Genomic DNA, 20,457 nt, shown 5'->3' on the forward strand with positions numbered 1-20,457 from the left:
GCTGCTAAAACCTGTGTGTCCTACTTTCTTCGAGAGGAACTAAATTCTCCCCCGTCGACGAAACTCCCTTGCAACACTGTTAACATTGATATAAGAGTTTTGCTTAAAATTCATCGTGAGAAGATGGGGGAAACAACAATGAGTGTGACCCAAGTCAGTTTTATCGGGCCCCCACGGTGGGCGCCAATTGTACTTGCTAAAAGCACAATACGTGACAACCCTTAATGATTAAGGGCTGTCAGAGGCTTTAGAGTATTTTGTAGGGTTTAGAGCTAACACACGTAGGGAGGTGAGAAGATCTAAGTCTCTAGTATTTATATGAATATGTGATTGTCCTTCTCAACTTCATGGTTGAGATATTTATAGCAATATTGTGCAAGGATCCCAAACTTCTTGAGAATAGCAACCACTTTTGAGTGAATGTGAGAGTTGATAATTAATCCCATATTATTTAGGATATCGTGGTTAAATTCCCCATGACTTCTTCCACACCGTTAAAGGCCAGAGACACATAACTTCCTCCATTTTCCCACATCAGGCGAGATATCTCAGAGATAGATAATGCAATTAATCAACAGACGATCAATCTACAAAACAAACAATCATAAGACTTTATAGACGAAATGATGCATTAGTAGTCTCCAAGTCACCCCTCATGCTCAATCCTAATATACCAATACAAAATAGATAATCAAAACCTAATTGAAGTTATAATTGAAGTTATTTTTATATGATTACAAATTTGAAGTAAATTTTTGTTTAAAGGATACAAATAACCTTAAATTTCATATCATTCTGTTTTTAGTTTTGGTTTTCATGACTCAACTCAATAACTGTTCTAGAAGTGCTAACATATGAGTAACACACAACAATCCCTTTTTTGGTTAACAATTAATTATTTAAGTTTAATTTATATGTACTGACAGTGTAAAATTATTTTATACTTTTATCTCATAGAAAACTAATAAAGTGTCTTGTTATTAAAAATAATTTTAAATGAAAGTGTGATTTATTCTAATACAAGTTGTGACTGGTTGATAGTTACACTGTCAATATATTAACCTTTTTCTCTAATTATTTACCTAATATTCCATTTCTCTAAAATAAATCACATTGTAATTAACACATATAAAATGTCATTTCATTCAACCTTCTCACTAACCATATAATTAATAATTAATTGATATAATAAAATTAAAGTAATTAACATTTTCCTTAATTATGTAGAATACAAATATGAGTTAAAATCTAAGATGGCGTAGAAAGCCATGCGCATGATAATGAGGTGGTGAACTCACTCTTCCTCTCTTTCCCTTTTTAACATAACAGAAATACACACAGACACAAAACTTGGTCTAAGAGTGGGTCCCACTGTCGCTACACTCAATCCATCAATCCGACGCCGTTTATGTTCTTCGAGTTCCACCTATGGCGGAATCACCATCTTCTTCCACCACTGTTAGCTTCAGAGATAATTTATGGAAAGGCATTTTCGCTGTTTCCGGAATCATGCTTACGCTCGTTACCTATGGCCTCTTACAGGTTTTCGTTTTGCGATCTCCATTTATTCTTCAATCTTATTCTCACCTTAATTATCGCACTAATGCATATTATTTATGGCTTAAGCATCGTGTATTGTTAATTTGAATGTGCTAACTATTATTACTATTAATTAATTGGTTTCTGTTACACACATACACACAGAAACAGTATTATTAGTGGCTAATCTTTGTTTAGCGTTTAGTTTATTGTAAAATCAAGAGAAGCATTAGCAACAAAACATGATTGGTTGATAAATTGGTAGTGATACCCTTGGTTTAAGTATTCCCTAATTTCATGCTTAGTTAGCTCTATAATTTGCATGCATTATTACTAGATATAGCTCTCTAGCACCCACCCCTGTCCGATTCCGCCACAAATACTCGTGATTATGTTTAATTTATTCATTTTTTAATTGTTGACGTGTCGGTGTATGTGCTTCACAGTTAGATAGAATTATTTTTAGAATTTAGGGTGGGCACCTAAGGTGTGTTAGGTTTGAGGAGAATGGAGGTGAGGGATAATCTACTTGTTAGGTGATGACTGATGATTGCCTCTACTTATAAATATACTGTCGATCAGAAACTCTTAACAATTAATAGGCTGATACAAAATTACTTCATAATATGTTTTGATTTAGGGTTTTGGAGGATTAAGTATACTTTTTTATTTATTTATTTATTTATTTATATATTTGAGATATTTTTTTAAAAAATTGAAAGAATGACATGATAGATGGTCATATAACATTTTAATCGCACTTAATTCGTTTTTATAAACATTTTATAGCTTTTTTTAGAAAAGAAAACAAGATTTGTTTAGTGAGTTATAGATATTTGTTCCTGCAGGAAAAGATCATGAGAATACCATATGGAGCAGAAAAGGAGTATTTCAAGTATTCACTCTTTCTTGTTTTCTGCAACCGGATCATGACGTCTGCTGTTTCGGCTGGTTCTTTGCTGGCAAGTATATACATTTTATGCATCCTAAAATACTCACATCTTTACATGTAGTTTACATGTTTTGCAGTATTTGAATTGGGACACATCTTTGTTGTGGCTTCATTTAATCATAATCTTCAACATTTGTTATAGGCAAGTAAAAAAGCATTAGATCCAGTGGCTCCCATTTACAAGTATTCCCTTGTGTCAGTATCAAACATACTAACCACAACTTGTCAGTATGAGGTATGAGACATAGTTTTGTGTGCCTGTTAATTTATAAGAAATTGGTAACGTTAATGGATATAACTTGCATCCCATATATACTGAAATCACCATTTTTCTTACTCCAGGCCCTCAAATATGTTAGTTTTCCTGTTCAGACTCTTGCGAAGTGTGCGAAAATGATACCGGTTATGGTAGGTCAAACTTTCATGCTGCTCCCAGTTATGTAAATTTTGTTTACAATAATGACTGCGTAATTTCTATATACATTACCCCTTCTCTTTTATTTATCTTATTCCATTATCTGTAGCTTATTTTTCACCTTGCCAGTCACTACTGCTTCTGTTGACTAATAATAATAATAATAATAATTATTATTATTATTTATGTTGTTGTTGAAAAATGAATGTTCATGCTGTCTCTTTGTATGCGTGTGCGTCCTCAATGTTGTGTAATATCTGTTATTATTGTGCTCTTTCTTAACTAAATAAATGGGGAAAGGGAAAAAAGTTGTAAAGGCTAAAAAGTGTCAAGTAGATACTAGAATGTTTTTTTTACCTCACAATCTTGCAATCATTCAATGATCTCAAAAATTGAATATAGTTCTTGAATTGGTGTCAAATACTTGGCCTGATTCTCCCTCTCTCACCATCTTTATTTTACAGATTAAACAAGGGAAGGAGAAATATTTCTAAGCATTGAATATTCACATAATATAAATTCACCATGACATGAAAGAATCATGTATATGCTCCAGATTCTAGACTGTGATGTTAAATACGATACATAAAATTGATCGATTAATTTATTTTCAAAGTTGACGCAGTCTATCCATGAAATAGAGAATTCGGTGAGGCAAGGAGTTGTGTTGTGGGGGTTGTAAAGATGTCTAAGAGATTACTGTACATGTTTCAAGAATTATAGAGGATATTTTACTTGTTGTACAAGTTGTTTATTAATGTAAAAGGATATTTTATGTACAGATTGTAGTATAACTTGTATTTTTGGTTTGAACATTTATTCCAAGGACTTCCTGTATTTTCTTATGAGTTCTACAGTAGCAGAGTTTTTTCATAGTGGAGTCGGTGTAGGTTTTAATTTATCTTTCTTACATCATATGTCAAATTCCATGAATCTTGTTCCATGTTTTTGCAAAGATTGACTTATATACCTTTAATCTGTATTCTTTCTTTTGTATCTTATGCAGGTCTGGGGTACAATTATCATGCAGAAGAGGTACAAGGGACCTGACTATTTGTTGGCTTTTTTAGTTACCCTTGGCTGCTCAGTATTTATCCTATATCCGGTAATTGTTGGACCTTTGATCCTAAGAATTTTCTGTTGCTTTACTAGCATTCTTCTATATGTGTCTATGTGGCTGAGGTAGCATAGGTTAAGATTTAAAAGGAAAATATTTTCACGAAATTAAGTGTTTAGTAGTTTAATATCTGAAACAAGAAAAGTTTTAACTCTCCCTCTCACTCGTGATAGCAAGAGGGCCAGCAATAGCGGCTGAAGGACTGGCACCATTGATGTCATAATAGCACTACCACAATAGCCGAGTGACTCAAGCAACGAAAGAGGACTCCAATCATTGGTCTAATCTTGTCGAAAGGGATTTGGGTTCCTGATCCCAATAAGGAAGACCCACAATGGTCGATGATCAGTTATTATAAAAGTAGCCATCAACAGATATTGCATTGCATACAGTGTTAACCCCCTATGTTGAAATCTAACAAAGTAAGCATCGTTGTAAAAATGCAACTATGGAGGGCTTACATGGACAATGGCTGTTCACAATGTTAATATTTCAAGCACTTTTCACGTCCAAGCATCATATTTGGTTGGGGCGTTGGGTAGCTCAGCTAGTTTGAGCTAATGGTTAAAAGAGTTGAAAGAGTTAAATGACTGGGGTTCAAATTCTTTGGTGAAGGAGAAAATACCAACAAGGTTCAAACTCTTTGGTGAAGGAGAAAATACCAACAAAACAACTGCTAATATACAATCATTTGCATATCCAAAAAAACAACCTTGGTTTAATACTCATAAATTAGGACCATTTCTTGGTTTACTTCTCACAAACACCCATAAGAAAAAAATGTTTCTAAATATAAACCTCCTTTGAAATTACTAGATGTCTTTATTATTGTTTTTTTCCCAGATATAACCCTAATCAATATACTAATTTGTGTTAGAATATTAAAAGTCTAAATACATTTATACACAAGATAATTTAGTAATATTCTCACACAAAATGGCCACATTAACTACACTACCACCTTTTCTTAATATATGTGAAACTTGCAATGGGAGCTTATAGTTAGGGATGGAGGAAGTATTACTTTCTTACTATCGAGTCTTGATTCATTATATAGTCACTGATGCATTATCACCTAATATGCTGGCAACATTCTTTAATAAGCTAAAGAAATTATCGTGCTTTTATTGTAGGCAGGAACAGACCTAAGTCCATACAGCAGAGGAAGGGAAAATACAGTTTGGGGCGTTCTTCTAATGGGTGGCTATCTTGGGTATCACCGCTAAACTTAAAATCTCTTCCTATGATTAGTGATTATATGTATTATTATATACTGTATGGGAAAAAAGTCCAAAAATTAATTCTACCTTCATTCATTGTGGACACTGAATATATTTTATTTGTCTAACTGTTTTCTCTGCTGGCAAAACATAATGAAAGTACATTGTCGCCATAAAACTTTGAATAAGTTCCCATGTATAATTTTACTTCTCCATCTTAAAAAGTGTAAAATTATTATGGGCAAATATAGTCATTGTGAACCGTATTTGTTGGTTTGAGCTGTACTGGTTATTTGAAGCTGCATTTTATAGTTAAAACTTAAAACCTCCTTTTATACTTAAAACTTAAATCCCCCTTTTATAGTAATCTGCATTTTGAACTTTCTTCCAGGCTCTTGAGTGCATGCTTATTTCAACTTATTTTAAGAATTTATATGGTTCATAAACAAGTCCTCCATTGTATCTCTTTTTTTTTGTTATAGGTTTGATGGCTTTACAAGCACATTCCAAGATAAGATGTTTAGAGGCTATGACATGGAGATCCATAATCAGATATTTTATACGACATTGTGTTCTTGTATTCTTAGTCTGACAGGTTGGTTTAAGAAGTTCAGTGAATTTTTGTATTGAACATTATATTTTGTCAAATTTTCATTCATATCTGATAGGAGTCCTACATTGGATGAGATTTGGTATTAAAATGTGTTTATATGTGGAGGTAGTTTTCAACTTATAAGTTTGTTTCATAAAATTGAGTTAGGTCCAATCCAAAATTTAATACGGTATTAGAGTCTATTCAAAATTCATTTCATTGGGCCACCTTCTATTAGGTTACTGCTATCAAACCACTCGGTTCACGCTCCATATGTCTGTCTAGTCTAGAGCGTGAGGGGTGTGTTAAGACTCACATTAGATGAGATATGGCTTGAACATGTGTTTATAATGGAGAACAACCTTCGCCTTACAAGTTGGTTTTGTAAGAATGAGTTAGATCCAACGCAAATGAAATGAAACTAAATAAAATGAAACTGTGACTAAATTGGAGCAAGCTCCTCAAAAGATGGATAGAAATGAAAGAAAGCTATCCTGGACTGAAAGATAGCCAACCTCACTCCCCGGTAACCACCACACACCAATTTCCTCAATTACAAGATGCCCTCTCCAAGTCTGTTACGCCCTCTAATAAACTCCCTCTGATTCCCGTTCACTTCCTGCCCACTCCCCTTATGCCACCAGTCTCATTCATTTATATTGCAACCCATTTCTAGCGAGTATTTTCAAAATTTTGCATCCTATCCTCCTAGTGTTTTTGAGTCTAACATATCTTACTCGGTAAAGCAACGATTCATTTGCTGGAGTACTTGAGGGCAAATGTTTGCGATGGATAAAAAATTCTAAAAGTCTTGGATGGTCTGCTCAAACTACAGTATATAACTTACAACTGAAGACTAGAAGTTATTAAATACAATAATGTTTGACCCTGGCAACCTTTGCAGTGTCGTTTCTTTTATTTTTTAGCCTTGCTTTCTCTTCTTCTACATGCTTACAGTTCTCCAACAAATACTCCCCCCAGTCCCAACTGCTAAAGAACTACTAACTAGTAACTATCGTGATTCGTGACAACCATTATTCTTAGTTTTATAAACTATCTAGACTTATTCAATTCAAATAGTATTTTTTTCTTTCTGAAATGTGGGTTCTCATACATTTTGGTTTAGCTTTGTTTCTCTTCAAGCTTCAATGCTAATCTAGTGATATTTGATATTTTTTTGTAGGTCTTATTGTACAAGGACACATGATACTAGCAGTAGAGTTTGTATATCGGCATCATGATTGTTTCTTTGACATAGCATTACTTTCGACTGTAAGTAAATGACATCTGTTTTAATTTTATATTGCATTCTCGTTTTCTGTTTGTTTTAAGATATTTTTTTAAACCTGTAGCAATATACCTAAATAAAAAATTTTCTTCTTTTTTGGCTTCAAAAGCAAAAACAAGAAGATTTCCCCCTTTTTAGCATTTATTTCATTGGAGTTTGTTTTATTATTGGATTACACAGGTTGCAACAATTAGCCAATTTTTCATTTCCTACACAATTCGCACTTTTGGTGCTCTGACATTTGCTACCATAATGACCACAAGACAGGTAAATGTAACTCTCATTTTCCCTATAATTGTGTAATATTTCAATGTTTGTAATTTTTTATTCGAAATGTTGCAGTTGGTGAGCATTATGCTGTCGTGTGTTTGGTTTTCTCATCCTCTTAGCTGGGAGCAGTGGATTGGAGCAGTAAGACTTTCTTATATTTTCTGAATATTATAACGAATTGAGTTATGTTGCACTTGCACTCCAAGATCACACCATTTCTTTATCCTTGCTTGCACTTAATTTGATTAAAATTGAAAAACTGACCCTGTATATTGATCAAAGCTTACACTTGAATGTGTGATCCAATGATACCAACCATTTCCTAATTTAATGATAAGCATTGTAACGCCATTACATTGTCAGGTCATTGTCTTCGGCTCCCTATATGCAAAAAGTTTCTGGAAGAAAGTACCTCAGAAGACAGCATCCCCAAAATCATCCGCAGTAGAGCTTGTTCAAAATGAGGAATCGAATGATTTGAAGGATGATTTGAAGGACAACCCGTGACTGAGATAGAGGCAAAGCATACTGACCTTACACCTGACAATGTCTGAAGGGATTCAATTTAAAGTTCAAGAGATACACATTCAGTATTACAGATGTGGTTTGACTTAAATTCAGACAGCACCAAATGCAGCTAGATTCCTGGATTTTGACAATAGAGAACTTGAAAAGGATGTTGTTAACCCTACAATTTTCCACAGGGGAGATCAATTATGGACCTTACTAAAGCCAAAAGATGTTTAATGATCGAGATATGTATAATGCTTTGCTCAAGCAAAGTTGTTTTTGTTCAGTTTTTTAGATGTGTTTGAGGGAAAGATGGGAGGTTTGTAGTAATTTTGGGGGTCAATTATTTACTTAATTTAACATCATTATTGGCAATTTATTTTATGATAGCATAATCTATAAACTAAGTGTGCAAAAATATAACTTGCATATATTATCGCAAAACTATAACATGCATTACTGAATGGATTTTTCAATCATACAAAACATCTTGACAACTGTGGGCATGCTTTTTTTCCCTACATTACCCTCTGTTTCTAACATGTGTCTTTTAATATTGTTCTGCACTTTAAAAAAAAAAGAAGCTTTGAGTAATAAGCAAAATTCAAATGTATCCTCATTTTTCATTGAGCTACTCGTTCATTTACTCCCCTAGTTATAGAAAAAAAAGTAGTTAATATAACTGAAACTCGAAGCAATGATAGTTACAAAAATAGTATTGGGGCCGACGGACGTCGTGGATTGGAAGCAATCAATGGAGAAGATGGTGTACCCGTAGACACTCTGATGTTAAAGTAAGTATCGATTGTAGAGGCACAAGGTTTAGGGTTAGAAAAACGAATACCTCACCCTTCTATAGAGAAGGGTATTTATAGGGAACCCTTCTGCAGGGCCAATGGACTCCATTATGGGCTGAAAGTCCAAGTCCATAATGGATGACCACCAGGATTTCCACGTGCACGCGGGGTTGAGCAGCACGTGCTCACCATCCTGCGTCAACTGTTCTGTGATCTTCGGAGGCGTGGGCGGAGGCGAAGCTACCTGTTACGGGAGGCAAAACCGTCTTGCTTGCCACACAAGACATGGGAGGCAGTTGATGACGTGTCCTTGGTGAGGAGCACGTGGGAAACGTGCTCTTCATTGGCCCTAGCGGATTGGGCCAGTGTATTGGGCCATCCTCGACGCGGATGTGGATTGGACTCTGCTCGACGGTGGACTAGCTTCGCGCCTAGTCCAGAACAAATACTAAAATCAAACACATCTCTTCATTGGCCCTAGCGGATTGGGCCAGTGTATTGGGCCATCCTCGACGCGGATGTGGAATGGACTCTGCTCAACGGTGGACCAGCTTCGCGCCTAGTCCAGAACAAATACTAAAATCAAACACATATATTTTTAAAAATTTATAAAATCCAAATTAAATGCTAAAATCAAGCTTATATTTAAAATAAATAAAAAACTATAAAAAGACTTATGAACAATGACATAATTCTATTAAAGTTTTTCAAAACAATAGTTTCATAATTTTTTTTATGTCATTAGGTAAACTTAATTAACTCAATCCAAACAAATTCTTAGTCTCATTTATCTTTTATTCTATCCAAACATAAATTAAATCATTTATTTAAGTAGGTTGAAATAAATAAATTTGTAAATAGATTAACGTGTCAATAAGTCTATGAAATAACAAACTAAATTTGCCAAAGCATAAAAGAATTACTTATATATCTTAATAATGACTACCACACCCTTGTAAAAAAAAAAAAATCCAAAATACTCTCTAATTTTAAAGATGTATCTCAGAACATATTCAATTTTAAGTGTGACTTAGTTTTAACGTTTTGAGTGGAGATGCATTTTTGAAATCCGATAGACAAATTTATTCAGCCCATTCTCACTCCTCATTATGGTATCCTTTAAAAAACAAAAACAAATTTGAGTCAACTCTGAACTCAAATTTATTTTCTTCTATTTTTGTCAAACCGACTTTAAGATTGGTTTTTCATTTGATTTCCATCTTTTGCTCACTCATGATTGATTTTCTTGAAAAAAAATTAATCCTTTTCAAGCAATTCATTTAAACAAGTAACCCTAAGATACAAATGAAATCTTAACATAAAACTATTACTTCTAACATAAAATGGGCTAGATTTGTAAAGGTAATTTACAGTGAATTTACATCCACTATTTCCTTCCAAAAACACCACTATAAGACCCTAGCAAACATTTTTGTAACCGGCTATGCCCCTTCTACTTTCTACAAGTCCCTTCTCTATTCAGCATGATTGTTTCTTTTTGGTAAGTTTGCTATTCTCAGCTAATGTCTGTCTATGGAAATATAAGACATAAATACATGGATTTGGAACTTTCTCAGCTAACTTCTATGGAAATAGAAGAAATATAAACACAGGGATTTGGAACTGCATGGAATATTGATAATTACAGCAGGCAGCAAAGGAACAACTGCAGGCGCTGAAGCATCACGAACTCAGACTGATCACAACGCCATCATTTTGTTCGTAGGCCATATTACTCTCATGACACCAAACTTTGTATGAGCCTCAGCAAATGTTGAGCCAATGGCTTCTGACGTGAAGGGTAGCTGCAACCCTTTATCAACCCTGAGCTCACAAACATCCACAACACAGACTCCGAATCCATCTACGGCGTTCCCATCTAAGGCCTTCCCATACCACTCACCCTGCACCTGAAATACCTTTCCTCTGCCAATCTCCTCTCCTTGCTGGCCGACAAGCATAACATATTGACCTGCATAACAACGACCAAATTATGGACATCTACCATTTACAAATTCAGAAAATGAGGCCTAGGTTGATCTAGTTTCACACGACTAAAGATATTTTCTTCCATGTGATGCATTACCTGGACTAATAGGTGAGTCACGGGATCCAAGTACTGCCCCTTTCTGCCTGTCTGAGACTGGATTGTCAACATCAGCTGTTGCTGGTCGAACATCCTTAGCTGTGCGAGCTAGCCTAGCTTTTCGATTATTCAACCTGATATGGCAGAAATGACATTCTATTACAACCATTGCTTAATATTCAGTATCCAAATAACATTTCAGACACCAAAAAATATAATTGTATAATAGTATTCAGAGACCATGCTTCATATATTGACACCTTAATTGATAATAGATCAGCTTCAGATAAGATATTAAACAAAGACTCAGTAGAGTTTTGGTCAAGAAACTTTATATATAAATTGATTCTAGATATTTCATTATCTGATTCTGTATAGCAAATAGGTCATGTATCAGTTCCTGAACAGAGAAGCATGTAGTGCAATGAGAACAATAACTTAAACAAACTAGTATATGACAAGCTAATAAGGCATACCAATTTTTAAGCTGCGACGATGTAACCTCAGAGCCCTGAAAAACATGCAAGAAAGTCTCAGCAAAACATGTCAATGAAAATCTACTGAATGGCTGAGTCACATTTAACATACATTCGAACTTAATTTATCAGCCCATGATTGAAGTAAAGCTGCATTTCGCTGCATATCGGGTTCATCCAAGAGTGCCCTCTCTATCGTTAACACCTGTTCTTCATTCATAATAGTTCGCTTTCGTTTTTTCCTCTGTGCGAGCTCAATCTTTTCATCTTCTGGATTTTCAGCTGCAAATTTTTTAAGACGCTCATTTGATTTTGAAAGTTCGCCCTTATCCATATGAACAGCAACACTCTTTCCTTTTGCAGAACTGGCATCTGAACCACTTGTTTCAATTCTATGAGCATCCTTGTCAGTATCTCTTGCTCCTCCTGATGCTGTTTTACCAGATATGCCTTTATTTTCTACATGACTTTGTCGATTTAAGCCATTGCCTTGAATTTTGTCTTCAGCTTTGGAGTTATGTTGTTGCAAGTTTGGATATGAAGAATTCTCCGACATTCCTTCCTTGATTTTACCACCCTTCTTATCAAGATCAGCAGGCTGCTTACCAGTTAAAGTTAAAGGCAATGAGCGTCCCCCAGCACTTTGAGCCTCCTACAGGAAATCAAACTTCTCAGATCACTTTGTGAAGACAAACTACATGGTAACCATATAATCCAATAATCCAATTCGAAAATTGGATTATTTGTTTATTTAACAGTTTAAGGCATTCTGTAGCCCTAAAGCGGGATTATATTTAATTACACTTTTGAACATTCAGCTAGACAATGTTTATCATTTAATGTGTTAAGCCGAAAATAAAAATCATTGCAAATACCTGATACCACTCATTGATGTTGAGTTTAGAAAACTTATCCCAAGATGATTTGTCAAATTTGCTATCTTGAGTTTTCTGGTAGAATGGTTGGGCACATTTATACATCAATTAAGAAAGGCAATCAATGACCAGAGGAGAAAAAGAGATTGAACAGAAAAAGACAATATTGACAGTTTGAACTTAAGTACGAGGATTTACCTGAGCCTGATTTTTCCCAGATCCATTTGAAGTAAATCGTGATTGCAATTCGCCAAAAAACACCCTACAAAAGTTCACAGGTAGAAGTTGTTTACTTACCGGTGAAATTATAAATTATAATGCTGCAACTTCAGGAGTAAAATGATTGGCAGAAAAATGTTTCATGCGCTAACGGGGAGTTGAAGTTTGGGAAGGAGATGACAAAGAACAAAGTCATCATTATCCTTGAAAATACTTATTTAAAATAAAACAATTAAGGAACTCTTCCAAACCTCTTTCAATTTTAATCAAGTGGCATAAGGACTTGACATATTGCTCATGCATGAAGTAATGTATTGAATATATGACTCATGCATGAATAATTATGCAAATAACATTTTAAAATCAGCCATGCTAAAGTAATAGGGCAAAGTGCTACAGCGACATTTCTGAGAAGGACAAGTAGTAACCTTAAAAGTTGTATATCCTCCACATTTAAGAAGTTCGGAATCAGAGATTCTGCATGACTTAACAACGAGCCTACAAAAAAAGGTTAATCGTAAGAAAGTATAGATATGTTGCTCATATTTCTGCAAGAATAATTATATAGGAGAACAATCATTACGGAGGTTCCTGCTAGCAGTGGCAGCTCTAGGAGCATCAGAATCAAAAGAAAACTCCGGCAGCAAGTTAGATAGATCCATGTTTAAGCACTCGAGGACTTTGAGCACAAAAAGGTTCCTTTCTTGCTCTGTAGATTGAAATTACCAAAAAAAAAGGTTTATTTATATGAGGAAATACATCTTTCTATACAACAATAATATTTGACCAAAAATGTATGGAGTGTTGACAAGGAACCAACCTTCACAAACATTGGGAACAAAACAATGAAGATTTGCAAAGAACTTGATAAATAATGATGTCCTATTATGTGCATAAGAAGCTTTAAGCATGCTGTTTGGGGTTAGGTTGAATTCCAAATCTGTGGCTTCCTTTACATCCGGCGAAGTATTATGTAAAACCCATCCAACTGCAGCAAATATATCATATTCAAGATTTGCGTCCTCCTCGGTGTCAGGAAGGTTTGATGAGCACCAACAGGATAAAAAATCTCCATGGGGGAGTGAAATTATTGCTGTCAGAACTTCAGTCTGGAATCACATGCAAAGAAACAGTCAAATTACAACCACAAAATGCACATATGACAAATCGAAGGAGATGCGTATATATTAGACAATAGACATTGTCTTGGATAGAACATTATGGAAGAATTTGATTCATGTAGCCGACCCCACTTAGTGGGATAAGGCTTGGTTGTTGTAGTTTTACAAACAAAACATAATGATGCTTGCTAGTTGCTACTACCAAGTCTATAATACTAAAACAGGTTAACTCTATTGTCTTTAAAGGATCGACTTACAAAACACTGTATCATGTAAGATCGAAAATTTGAATCATCGGAGAAAATGTCAGCTAGACGCATTGCATTGAGCTGTACAAATCCCATTGGTTGACTTCTGTCAGCAGTGAGTTTCCCGGGATTTCTTCCAAAGTCTTTCTTCAACAAGTCAAAAACCTATATCATGAGAACCATATTAAAAAGCAAAAACCTGATAATAAAGAAATCAAAGTGCTAAATGGCACAAACACGTACAACAGACAACCATAGAACAATGCTAATTTAAAGATTTTCTGAAGAACTCGTACTTTCACTCAGAAATTCCATCCCAGATGACGAGCAACATGCCCATAGATAATAATGAAATGATGAGAGTGGCAGAAAAATTCAATAAGGTAAATTATCCCGCTATAACTTTTGCAAGCCAACTATCAGCTAAATTCCACTAAAACAGTGCAAATTATCTTCAACAGATCAAATTATTGCCATTTGCCAAAAACTAACCTCTAATGCAACAGATTTTGACAATTCTAAACTCTTTGCTGAGCTAGCTACTTCGTCAAGATAAGATATGTTTTCTGCTTCACACAAACTCAGCAACTGAGAAATGAAAGCAGCGAAAGTATTGTTAATGATATGCATAAATTAATAAGTAGATTAAAGATAAAAGTAGGGATTTATAGCAAACTTTTCCATTTGACTTACAATAGAAAGTATTTTAGCTTTAAGCCTAGAAATAGCTGCTGTGATTCTATTCGATGCATGCGGTTGAATGTGTAACTTCAAGATGGATTGGGCAAGCAAAAGAATGCCCCCTTTTTCACACAAGTCCTGTAATTAAATGAAAATCATGTATTAAGCACAACTTTTCCGATCAATAAAAAAATCAATTCATAAGATTAAGCACCATATGTAAAATAGTTTATAAAGAATGAGCACACATTACAAACTGATGTTGTGGGATTGGGTTAGGCTCAACCAACTAAAAAAAAACCAAAAATCAACTGAAACAAACAAAACCATAATATAAAAGAGCTATCCAATTCCTCCACAGACCTAAATTACATTCCTAAAAGGTAAAGCACCACAATGAGTCAAAAAGGTATAAATTGGTGGTGAGAGAAAAGGTGGTGTAGAAGATAGTAAATGATATAAACATATAATGGCTTCCTTTATTGAGACAACATATATAACTACTCGAATTTTTACTAGAAAAGGTATTTAGTGGGATTTATTTATTGAGCTTTCCAATTTTAATAAACTGTATTGCAACTGAGAGACAAAGGATGTAAATGGGCATCCAATTTCATACTGCTCTCATCTCAAAAAAAAAGTTTAGATAGACTGCTCAAATTTATGTAGTAAGTTTAGTTTGGAAACCTTATTCTTAAGAAGGCGTTCTTTAAACATTTTTTGCTGACATAATGACTGAAGAAACTGTAAAGAAGCTTCACACTGCTGGCAGAGATGATAAACTCTTCTTTCTGCTGTCAGATTTGATTCCATGGAAATATCCTTATTATAAGCTACAAGTGTAGTCTCAAGAGACCTAACAACCACACGAACTGATACAAAAGCCGCATCTATAAATATGTCAACCTGTCATAGAATTCACGATTATCCATAGCAAAAGTATCATCAGCTAATAAATAAATAATATTGACTTCCAGAAAATGTAGTAAGAAATACAATTTGTTGAGAGAAGTGAGTTTCAGAATGTATCAAATCATTCAAGAGCTTTCACCCAACAACTTAAGCTTTTAGGGGGAGTTGGTTCATAACAGAGATTATACATAAAAAATAATTTAGCTGATTAAAAAAAAAAGATGTTTGCAACAAACACATTGAAAGATATGCTACTTGGAATGGTATTTTCAGTTAAAAATTAATCTTTGGCATAAAAAGTTCCTTATTATCAGTGTTAGGAAAATATAAATTTGACAAAGTTATCGAACAAGATTTTGAGGTCTAAGAGCATGCAAATGTTTGGAGACAAAGTATAAGTAAAGAACAAACATGATGCACAAAATCACGCGAATTATAAGGGGATTCAACTCGTAAGTCATATAGGAAACTTTGTGAGTATAAATAATGGAGAGATTAAGACAACGACACAACAGAAAATCAATTTAGTTTGTCAAGGATACCGACCATAGAACCTATATACTTACTATGGAAACTAACTGAGATATTGGAATAATGAAAAAGAGGCTTACACATGGTTTTTATGATTTGATAGGATATTGTAGCCAATCCTACTCTATAGAATACGGCTTGGCCATTACCTTGTTTTTTAGTTTGATATGTAATAGTTAAGAAAAAAGGATTTGAAATAGTTACAATAATATAAAAAAAGTATCTCTTTTTTAACCAGTTACCACAAATTGGCACAAACAAAATACTGTTTTTGTAACAAGCATCTAAACCACGAGGTGGAAGTGATTTTGTACCTTGGGGTGTGCAAGCAATACATGCACAATATCTCTCCACTGTGTTGAAATAAACCCGGTTATTAGATATAAATTGCATGCTACGAGAGTTGAATGCATAATGTGCACATCACTAAAAGCATGGTCTTCCTGCAACATACATGCAAAGCTCAATATGGAATGACAACACAGAAGATCAACATTTAAAAAGCAGAACTGAGAAAGACCTGTCTATAACCAGCAAGAACAGTTAGCATGAAGAAAACCACTTCAATTAGTTGTCCCGCCACTTTTACATCATCTAGAAAAATCTGCATTCATATTCTAAAACAGTAAACAAAAATAGGAACCACGGTTTAATACTCAAATTAGGAAAATGAATATCCATAGGACACCGGTAAAGGTTATATTCTGCAAGCAAACAAAATGTATAGGATTGTGAATACAACGTTAGTCTTTCTTTGCCGAAATATGACTACAAATTGGTGAGAACAGTAATGTAACTTGGGTGTTCATAGTAAAATCAAGTCAGCCTCTCTCTCTCTATAGTCACACTGTCAATTTAGTACACTAAAAAGAGTCCAGCGCTGACCAGCAAAGCATTATTTAGTACACTAAATGCTGTTCAAACTTTTGAATTTTTTTGTTAAATATCATTCTTCAACATTCTGATAACATGTCTTTTCCTTACAATGAAAAGTAATACACAACCACAAGAGAGGCAGAATACAATAAATGTGAGTTAAAAAATACGAACCTGCTCAAATTTAGAGTTACGGGAAGATAAATCACACAAGGTATGCAATAGTCGAACACCACATAACAAATATCTGAACAAGCTCTCATCTCTTTTGGATGATATTAGCGTCGAAGCAAGGTGCGCTGGAAGCAATCCCGCAAGCTTTTCCAAGTCAAGCTATACACACCACAAGCAGAAATAAGAGTCTGATAAAACACAAGATGTAAAATCGCATTATAATACTAAGTATGAAACAACCTTCAGCAACAATCCTGTTTCAGTACGGTAGTTGATAGTTAAATTTTCGGAATCCTTCAATAAATTGTTAAAATCCTGAGAGGTAACACCATGTAATTGCTTCACTGATGGTGTCAATTTTAACACCTGTTCAAGTAAGTAAATTTATATATAATTCATGCTTCAGCCATTGAGAAGGATAAAGGGGGACAAAAGAGCATTGTGGATCCAAGTTATATTTAAGTGGTGAACACTTACCTGTACATCATTGCTTGATGCCTCTTCCTCTGCAGTCTTCATTCTTGAAAATTAATCGGAAACTGAGGAAGCATATGTTAGCGCGACACATATATATAGCACAAGCAATCAGTATGCACGGGCATAACTTCTAGGCGTTAAAACATCGCTAATGTAATGTTTCATTTTGAAAGAACAGTAGACAGTTCACGCCAACCATACTATAAAGACTGATGGCAAAAAGTTTGTGGAGCTAGAACTATTGTGATTATTGATGGGACCAAAACTTATATAGCAAGCATAGCTAGAGAAGACGAAGGCTCATAACCAACAAAAAGTATTAGAATTTGAATTGAAACTACCGGGATTGATGTCATGGACTAAAACTAGGGTGGGGGTGGGAAACAAATTCTGATGAAAGCAGTTACTGCAGATGAATGCATCATGTCCAAATTTAATATACACTTGTGACTTGACAATGTATTATCTCTGCCCCCATAGCCTCGAAGCCGGAACGACCACCAGAGCAATCAGTAGTATACAGTATATGTAGAGTGTATGTTATATTTCTATCATGCATGTTGTATCATTTGAAAGGCTTATATCACAGCCTGTTTGATTAGGCGATTTAGCATCATCAGAGTAAAAATATAGGTTTATAAATGGGGGAAATCCTCAAGTTGATTTTGTAGGGATGAGTTAAACCCAACCCACACATTCTAATAAAAATATACTATGAGATTTTCTGAGTAAATCTTAAGTGTTAGCAGAATGAGATATATACCAAAATACAGTTTACCAGAAGAATAGAGAGGGGTCATAGATAGGTTTTGGACAGTCTTGTTAAATAGCGGTTCTATAACATAGCAGAATTTGAACAAATCACTCTTGTTCCCCAATACGTTTAGTACAAAATATTGTCAAATAACAGCTATAACAGCACTATAAATCTAGCCTAGTTTTTTCTTTTCAGAGCCAAAGTTAGTAGTCAAAATTGTTAGAAAGTGGGTGGGGATCAAATCCAGCATCTTATACTTCCTAACCCCCGAATCCCTCACCCATTACCACCTTATGACTACTGGAACTATAGTACTGTTAAGTATTTGACAACAAAATCTTCCATTTCTTTCCTAGATTCTGATCCTCCAGTTCTGTCATAATTCAAAAGCTATTATGCTAATGACCATTGATAGGCCACCCCATGAAACAATTGGATAAAAGTAATTAGATTCAAATCTTATAAATAAACTCAATAAATTGTATTATTTAATGAACTGTTTTTCTAGAAACATATCCACCACCCATGAATCTATGGATTCTTGATGGTATGATTGATGATGGTTTGCCCTAGGCATTAAAAAGCGAGAGCCTCGCTCCATCTATATTTTATTGAGCACCAAAAACAACTCTTCAAATTTATGAAATTTAATTGGATCTCAGATTTAAGAAAGCAATTTAAATCAACAAAATCTCATTTAATTCCAAATCTTACAATATTAGTGGAACACCAGCAACAATTATAAACCAAAGTAAGTTAGAAATTGTCAATGCCCAGCCCTAGTTTTACAGTTTCTCTCTAAATTTTCTTCTTCATTCAAGAGAGAGGGGTGGTTTGGGTCATTTTATGGCCTCGAAACACCCCTCTCCGTCATTTCCCCCTCATCTCATCTAAATAAGTGGTTTCCAATAGATCTGAGTTTTTTCTTTCGTGATCTGTGTCGTCTGAGTGCAGTGTTGTTTTGTTCGTCGTTTTATTACAGCCTTGTTTAATTCTCCATCTTGTTGCAATGTTCGTGTTGGTTCTGATAAACAGATCAACGATTACAAATCATATTCAATCAACAATTTTCCCGTCAACTCACAGATCCAGAGACATGAGCATTCCGTTCACTATAAGCATTCCAATTTCACCATTTTATGTTATTAATTTGGTATTCCGAGTTTGTTCGCAAATTCATCCTTTCTAGTGACGTCGAATTTAAGTTATTATCAATAAAATCAACCAATTTAATTTCAATATATGAATACATTTTTGTCTTAGTAAAAAAAAAAAAATCCAGTCCACAACAAAACACAGCATATTTTCTTTCATTTAAGCCTATTCCTATAATAAATTCAAGCCTAGTTAGATTCTAACATTAATAAGCCATGAAAATGATCAATTGCAAATTAACATTAAATCAGCGGGAACAACGAAATTATGAAATGATTAAATGATAATAATGCATAACAAAAAAAAGCATTTATGAAACAACAGAATCGTAACTAACGTGATGAAAAATTGCAGAGAACGAAATTGAAGAAAACGAACCTGGAAGAGCAACAAAGCAAGTAGATTGAAGAACCTTTGGCTGGGTAGAAATGCAAGCTACAACTAGAAGAGGAAAAATTTCAGTAAAAACAGTTACATAAGAAAATGAAATTACTCGTTAAGAAGAGAAAGAAAGTTGAAAAGAGAGAGAGAACCTGGAAGTAGAATTGTAGAAGAACGATGTTAGAGTGTGACGGAGGAGTGTGAGTGTTACGAGTATATATAATATGTAATAAAATCATTTATTGAAACGAAAAGGAAAGTAGAAAAGTGAAAGATTACAATGAACTGAAGCTGGTTTTATGCAAACGGACACCAGATTAATTGTGTTTTTGTTTTTTCATTAAAAAACTTCTAAATGAATCTACTGAGAAATTAAAAAATTTAATTGAGTAATAAATTTAATTATAAAAATCTGATTTTATTAACAAGTTTTCTACTTTATTCTTCTTAAAATAATGAACAAATTTGACCAATTTATATAAATTAGGAAATATATAAATAAAAAAGAGAAAATTGAATTTTTAAAAAACTATCAGTTATAATTATTTTAAAAAATAAAACTGAGGTATTTTTTATGATTTTCTCTTATTTATAATATAATTATTAATATTCGATTCGTTTTTATCAATTTGGGGCTGATTTGAAAATTCTATGTATAGAGACATAGATTTTCCCTTATAAGATTATTGATCTTTTATTGAAATCAGTCGTTATTTATTATGATGTGGTCTTGCAATATTAGATTTTTTTAAAAAACTTTTTTTATTTTTCTGAAAGTCAGGTGACTT

General features: G+C 34.1%; 2 protein-coding genes across 2 annotated transcripts; one reads left to right on the forward strand and one right to left on the reverse strand.

Moving 5' to 3' along the window:
- The first annotated feature begins 1,246 nt into the window (after positions 1–1,246).
- Positions 1,247–8,702, forward strand: LOC131621423 (UDP-galactose/UDP-glucose transporter 5-like). The gene is made up of 11 exons (XM_058892468.1): positions 1,247–1,542; positions 2,388–2,501; positions 2,634–2,726; positions 2,834–2,899; positions 3,913–4,011; positions 5,157–5,236; positions 5,726–5,838; positions 7,019–7,107; positions 7,304–7,390; positions 7,466–7,534; positions 7,757–8,702. The coding sequence occupies exons 1-11, from the start codon at positions 1,429–1,431 to the stop codon at positions 7,898–7,900; spliced, it is 1,068 nt and encodes a 355-aa protein (XP_058748451.1). The 5' UTR covers positions 1,247–1,428; the 3' UTR covers positions 7,901–8,702.
- Positions 8,703–10,008: 1,306 nt separating this feature from the next.
- LOC131621424 (nodulin homeobox-like) lies at positions 10,009–19,974 on the reverse strand. Its single transcript, XM_058892469.1, has 20 exons — positions 19,822–19,974; positions 19,667–19,729; positions 17,377–17,438; positions 17,140–17,265; positions 16,900–17,058; positions 16,370–16,453; positions 16,164–16,292; positions 15,094–15,312; positions 14,419–14,544; positions 14,218–14,313; positions 13,735–13,890; positions 13,177–13,465; positions 12,940–13,065; positions 12,785–12,854; positions 12,336–12,399; positions 12,138–12,212; positions 11,375–11,914; positions 11,263–11,297; positions 10,787–10,920; positions 10,009–10,672 (listed from the first exon to the last, which is right to left on the reverse strand). Exons 3-20 carry the CDS (start codon positions 17,416–17,418, stop codon positions 10,401–10,403), a joined length of 2,742 nt encoding a protein of 913 aa, XP_058748452.1. The 5' UTR covers positions 17,419–17,438; positions 19,667–19,729; positions 19,822–19,974; the 3' UTR covers positions 10,009–10,400.
- Positions 19,975–20,457: the final 483 nt, after the last annotated feature.

Source organism: Vicia villosa, unplaced genomic scaffold (genome assembly GCF_029867415.1).
Source record: "Vicia villosa cultivar HV-30 ecotype Madison, WI unplaced genomic scaffold, Vvil1.0 ctg.000004F_1_1_1, whole genome shotgun sequence".
In the NCBI taxonomy this organism is placed as follows: domain Eukaryota; kingdom Viridiplantae; phylum Streptophyta; class Magnoliopsida; order Fabales; family Fabaceae; genus Vicia; species Vicia villosa.

Coding starts and splice junctions, on each gene's coding strand:
- LOC131621423 (XM_058892468.1), top strand. CDS start 1,429: ATGGCGGAATCACCATCTTCTTCCACCACTGTTAGCTTCAGAGATAAT. Junction 2,727..2,833: donor CCACAACTTGTCAGTATGAG/GTATGAGACATA, acceptor TTCTTACTCCAG/GCCCTCAAATATGTTAGTTT. Junction 5,237..5,725: donor CTAATGGGTGGCTATCTTGG/GTATCACCGCTA, acceptor TTTTTGTTATAG/GTTTGATGGCTTTACAAGCA.
- LOC131621424 (XM_058892469.1), bottom strand. CDS start 17,418: ATGAAGACTGCAGAGGAAGAGGCATCAAGCAATGATGTACAG. Junction 11,915..12,137: donor ACATCAATGAGTGGTATCAG/GTATTTGCAATG, acceptor GATTTCCTGTAG/GAGGCTCAAAGTGCTGGGGG. Junction 10,673..10,786: donor TGACTCACCTATTAGTCCAG/GTAATGCATCAC, acceptor GTTGTTATGCAG/GTCAATATGTTATGCTTGTC.